At 39.9% G+C, this 5,924-nt stretch overlaps 1 protein-coding gene across 1 annotated transcript; it reads right to left on the reverse strand.

Moving 5' to 3' along the window:
- Positions 1-409: 409 nt before the first annotated feature.
- On the reverse strand, positions 410-4,385 carry LOC139450273 (platelet endothelial aggregation receptor 1-like). Its single transcript, XM_071231951.1, has 2 exons — positions 4,255-4,385; positions 410-3,536 (listed from the first exon to the last, which is right to left on the reverse strand). Exons 1-2 carry the CDS (start codon positions 4,316-4,318, stop codon positions 2,428-2,430), a joined length of 1,173 nt encoding a protein of 390 aa, XP_071088052.1. The 5' UTR covers positions 4,319-4,385; the 3' UTR covers positions 410-2,427.
- Between the last annotated feature and the right edge of the window lie 1,539 nt (positions 4,386-5,924).

A 5,924-nucleotide genomic window follows, 5' to 3' on the forward strand; every position in this document is an offset into this window, starting at 1 on the left:
TAAATTTCAATTTTTCAAACCATTCAAATTTTACAATCGTTTTCTTAATACTACCCGACAATTTTGGTCAGTTCACTTTACAACTAGGATTTCCGGGTATAACACTATTGATTTAACAAGCATGGTACCAGATATAATTACCGTAGCCTGTATCAACGTTTGTAGTTTTCTATCTAAATCAGAGACGAAATTTAAACTTTTGAACTTGACACGAGGCATGCAACTATTACCATTGCAACAAATCAAAGCACTGAACGCTGATATGTACATATATTTATTATAGAAAATGATAATAGATCATCAGTATACTTCTTTGGATGACATCTATAGTATTTATACATATACAGCATACAACAATAAAACATAAAGTCAATGCTGCCATGATTAATTCCCAACAATTACAACAACAAAAAAATTCATAAATTATATCACACAAAAAATCTCATAAAACTGATCTAAAATCACAAAAAATCGAAACATACATCCAACAACATCCGTAACTCTTATACACCAAACGCACTGAACCCACCAAGGCCGCTATTCCAAAATTTTAAACTCCCAATTTTCCAAATTATCATTTCTTACTGTCCTAATTGTCTCCACACGCAACGCATCCAAACCCACACATTAACACACAAATCTATGAAAGAAAGCCATCAAACAAATTCTAAATCTGCGGCGACACCACACGTAACACTCCCAACACTAAATACATAAAGTAAACCACCTTACAGCCATTCTCCTGCCCCCCCAAAACTTGTGTTTTCAACCTTTCCATATCTCTCCTCTTCACGTCATCTGGGACTTCATAATTCTTCTTGTGTGGAGCGAACCGGACCCGGACCCGGAAACTAGCTATACTAGAAGAGGTCGTTAAAACTAAGAAACTGATCGCCAAGAATCGTCAGACCATGATTGGTCGTTCTGCTGCGGGGTGATCAGCAGAACTTTCTTTCGCCAGTAGGTAATTATAGGGCAGTTGATCTTATAGTGTCTTACTACTGGTGTTACTGCGCTGACCTTAACGGCTATGAGATTATATTTAAATATATATCCCTCCTTATCTAGCAATCTGTGAATAACTAATTTTCTATGGATTATCTTGTACCTTTTTTATTGATAGAAGTCAGGAACGTCAGTAGGTCAAATACCTGTATACTCTGGAAGTCAAGTATTTCCTTTCTTAATTTTGAAGAGACTTTTGGGGATGGGTCTTCAGTGCTCATTTCTCCCCATCTAGCCAAGCCTAGGTAAGGCACTCATTAGAGAGTGCAGAGTTAATGAACTCCCAGGAGTTTATTGGTCACAGCTGGTTTAATCAACTGTCTGCGTGGAAGACGAATTTCATGTATTGTTGCACTGTGTTAACCGAACCGTTGGTTGGTTGGTTTTGTCGTAACTGCCTTAGGGCGTCCATTGCGACCCTGCGACAGTTACTAAATGTATTGCCGTTCCTGGTCCTTGTGGTCAATTAAGCCAGGACATTGCCCTCGCCTTGTCCACCACGGCTCGGCTCCATCAAGGAGTGATTGGCCTAATGACCCTTACTCCAAGTTGTCTCTATCAGCATTCATACTCTGATAATAAAGAAACGCAACACCAGTTTATACTCACATAGTTTTACTTACTCTCAGCCCATCTATCAATACAGAACAGGATCAGACTGGCCAGGCTCGTCACTAGCTGGGGGAAACTTAGAACGATCGGGATTCGACTCGATCGACTGCAAACCGCGCTTCCCTCTCCTAATGTTGAGGGTATCATTTTATAGTGTTCGAGCCTGACCTGTCCTTGTCACATGTCTCAATACCTCCATTTGATTCGTTACAAGTTTAGATCTGACCATGAACTCATGTGTGTCGCCATCGGAAAAATACCAAAAGCCTACGTGCCAGATTGCTCATCTATCTATTGATTCTGTGACTCGCTCCGAAGCTCCACATGGATTATACCTGGTAATTCCCCATTTGTTTCATTAACTCATGGACGATAGCCAGAGACCAATCCAATGATAAATGTGAAATGTCCAGAATACACTTGTGATAAATGTGAAATGTCTTTTCTCTATTGATTCCTTTCCAACTACAAGTTCTGTCACGAACTACATCTAATGCAACTCCTCATTGCAGCTATAACGGTTCTATTTATTATCATTCGTTTAACCTTATAGCAGTTTGTTGTTTAACGCCGCACTCAGCAATATTCAAGCTATATGACGGCGGTCTGTAAATAATCGAGTCTGAACCAGACAATCCCGTTATTAATATCATGAGCATCGACTGGGATCGATGACATGCATCAACCAATCAGCGAGCCTGACCACCCGATCCTGTTAGTCGCCTTTTACGACAAGTAAAGTCGCCTTTTACGGCAAGCATGGGTAGCTGAAGACCAATGTTACCCCGGATTTTCACGATATCAGAAGCATCATATTATCATGCATCTATTGCTAACATACATTTTGAGTGCATGGAACAGAAGAAGGAAACACAACATAGATTTGTCGCTGTATAAGCCACGTGAAGCTGCACACGTGTCGCAATCGCTGGCGCGTGGGAGTTCGCATTTCTCTCCCCTCCATCCATCTTGACAATCTCTGCATCTCCCATGTTGGTCACATTCATCATCTTTACAATTAATACATTTCCTGTGGCAATGCTTTCCATAGTAACCCCTTACACAGCCGTGGCTACACGAACCATCTTCACTGGCACATAGTGATTCCATGCACGTTGTACTGCATTGTGTTAGACAGTGTTTACCATGCCATCCAGGCGTACACCCACCTATACAGGCACCATCATGACTGTAACAGAGAGAAGAGTTGCAGAAGGAGCTGCACGGTGTGGCACAGCGATGTCCGTGCCATCCCACCTTACAACCCTCCAGACAGGTACCGTTATAACGATCACAGTGCCTGTGTCCATTACGGCCCCTGTAGCATGTTTCAGGACAGCTGTAGTCACATTGTCGTCGTCGATAACCAGGACTGCATTGTTCACAGACACCTGTCTGTCTGTCACACCCAGTGGTCCAACATCGAGGACACGTTTTTTCGCACATGTTTCCATGGAAACCCGGTTTGCAACCATCGAGACAATATCCGGTCCAGCTGCATCTTGTGTTGAGACAGGCATCACATGTTCTGTTGCAATACCCTCCTGTCCATGTTCCTTGACACCCAAAGACACACCGACCTGTTTCTTTGTTACAGACTTGATCCTTGCAGTGCATACCAGTCAATCCTCCGTCACAGGTTTCCGAACAAGTACCGGTATTGCGGTCACAGATACCAGCTATCGGTGTTATGCCATAACATGTTCTTGGGCAGGACAAATTGCAGTCTCGTCCATAATATCCCGGTTTACATCTAAAACACTCCCCAGTGATTCTGTCACATCCGTCTGTGTAACAGTTTCCATCACATGGCGTTGTGCAGTCTGCCCCATAGCAACCGATGATGCATGACTGACATTTTAGTTCACCGTTTCCATGACGACATCCATCAGTTGAGCACGAGGAAGAGCCAGCCCTTACTGAAATGTGTTACCAAAAATGAATGAAAACATAGAATTGCACATTACAAAATATTTGATACAGTGCTAAATGTTAAGCTTGAATTGAGTATGCATTCAATGGTACTCATCGGCCTTTTATGTAAGCAACTTTAATGTTAACTTAATGTGTGATTTCTTTATGTACTATGTTCAAGTTAACCTTTGCTTGTAAATAAAAACTCCGATAGTCGTGGAGTATGGTCCTTCCGAAAGTTCATACTTACACAAAGTTAAAGTCAATTCTTAATTAATATTTTGTCCTTAATTATGTTAAGTATGTTTGTTGTTTAACACAGTACTCAGCAATATTCCAGCTATATGACGACGGTCTGTAAATAATCCATAATATTACGGCAAGAGTGGGTTGCTGAAGACCTATTCTAACCCGGATCTTCATGGGGCTATTTCAAAGGGAGCCACGCAAATCGAAACAAGGAAGTAGTTAGTTCGAGGTGCCTTTCAAACCCAGCGTACAGGTTCAAGAATGGGCATGAAAGTACTCACGACCTTCTTCTCGAATAAGGGTCAATTTTCAAATACTAAATGTAGAATTACTGATCACTCAGATGCTCTACACTAGGCATACGTATGTCGCTAAACGTTACAACGAACGCAAAGGTATGTAACACGGAGATTGTTGATATTAGATACCACGCAAAGGTATGTAACACGGAGATTGATGATATTAGATACTTACCAGCAGCACTTGTAAAACAAAGGAGTAACAGCAACAGGGGGATGACGCCTTCCATTGCCGTCATGGACTGTTGAATATAGCCTGGGTTACCTGTCTACTACACAGTGTCTCCTCAGTCTGGTGTGCAGAACGCAGTGAGACGTGACTGACAGCGCATTCATCAGTCGTGTAAGCGGAATTATGTATTATGCATTATGCTTTCTTGGAAAACACACAAAGAGTGGGCTTACCCAAAGGTTATACAAAGGTGTTTACATGCTGCGGTCTGTTAGGTATAATCAAATGTCCTCTTCAAAGGCGAATCCGAGTTTTAGATATATATAGAGGTTGTATTGCTATATGAAATAGCAAATTGCAAATTATTAAATATCGTATCCTGAGTGCCTAAGTTTGGTGTGTGTACATGGTGTGTACATATAGGTGTTCCTAATATCTTCTGTCTGTTGGTTTTAAGTGAGTGACATGCTTAACACTTAGTAATGGGAGCTTTTTTTAGGACAGGAAGTACCTTAACCTTGTACCAAATACAAGCGCAAATGGCATTTTTCCAGATGAAGTGGTGTGATTAAATTTTAAAGACTGTATGTGGAAAGGATACACTTTCATTCAAAGTTTTGTTGGGGTTGCATCTACACACCGCACATCAACCCAATTAGATGATATCTTAAAGGTAAATGCAGCAGCATTAAATGCATGTGCTGTAGCTGGTTAACTTTATTTTTTTAAATAGCATGTACATTGATGTACCAACCATTACGTTTAAATACAATCTGGTATGTCGCAGCTGGGGACTGAATTCTACAACTGTCCATAACTAAACTATAACAGCAGCAGAAATAACAAACAGTCGCAAGATTTAAACGCGTATTGAAACTTTGAATGTCATAAGACCCTTCTTCATCTTTCATAACAGTGTTCATTTCACAAACATGAAATGTGACTGGAAAGGGACAAGACAGAAGTCTGTTTACATCATTATGTGAAACAAATAACTAATCCTGTCCAAGATAAATAATTCAGATTTGTAAAACTTACATATTAATCATGTTATAATTGAATTAAACTTATAATGCTTTATAAAGTTGTTTCTTCCTTATTTTCAAAATGATCCCATTTTAATGGGCCCAGAGAGCCCTACATTTTGTTGAGCTAGTAGAATGAACACTGTCTTTTGTGACGAGTCCATATACACATAGTTTTGATTAACAAGAAAATTGTCATAGATCTAATTCCAGATTACTCATGTTCATTGCAATCATTTATTTTCTCTATACAAGTAAAAAATACTCCGAAATAATACATTTTCTACATTTTGAAGTTTTAAAAATATGTAAATAATTCAATATTATTCTCTAATTCTGGTTGATTTTTTAACAATATCGTAATGATAATCTATCATTAAAGTATTTGTTATCATTAAATAACATGAACTGAACGCCTCAGTAATATATTGTTCATGTAGACTTTACCTGATACGTGTTGAACGTTATCCCCCGAAAATGGATGGTATTAAACACCGTCTGAAATGACCATCCTTGAAGTGTTCCTAACATTGGCGCTTGGTGGTGTTGTGTCTGTAATCCTTTTTGACCAACTTGAGCCGACGAATCCACGCTACCTCCTCCCCTCTATAATTCGAGCAGACGGTGCAATAATGCCGCTGTTTCGTT

Source organism: Haliotis cracherodii, unplaced genomic scaffold (assembly GCF_022045235.1).
Source record: "Haliotis cracherodii isolate W230 unplaced genomic scaffold, xgHalCrac1.p SCAF_8, whole genome shotgun sequence".
NCBI classification, from domain to species: domain Eukaryota; kingdom Metazoa; phylum Mollusca; class Gastropoda; order Lepetellida; family Haliotidae; genus Haliotis; species Haliotis cracherodii.

Coding starts and splice junctions, on each gene's coding strand:
- LOC139450273 (XM_071231951.1), bottom strand. CDS start 4,318: ATGACGGCAATGGAAGGCGTCATCCCCCTGTTGCTGTTACTCCTTTGT. Junction 3,537..4,254: donor TTGTTTTACAAGTGCTGCTG/GTAAGTATCTAA, acceptor AACACATTTCAG/TAAGGGCTGGCTCTTCCTCG.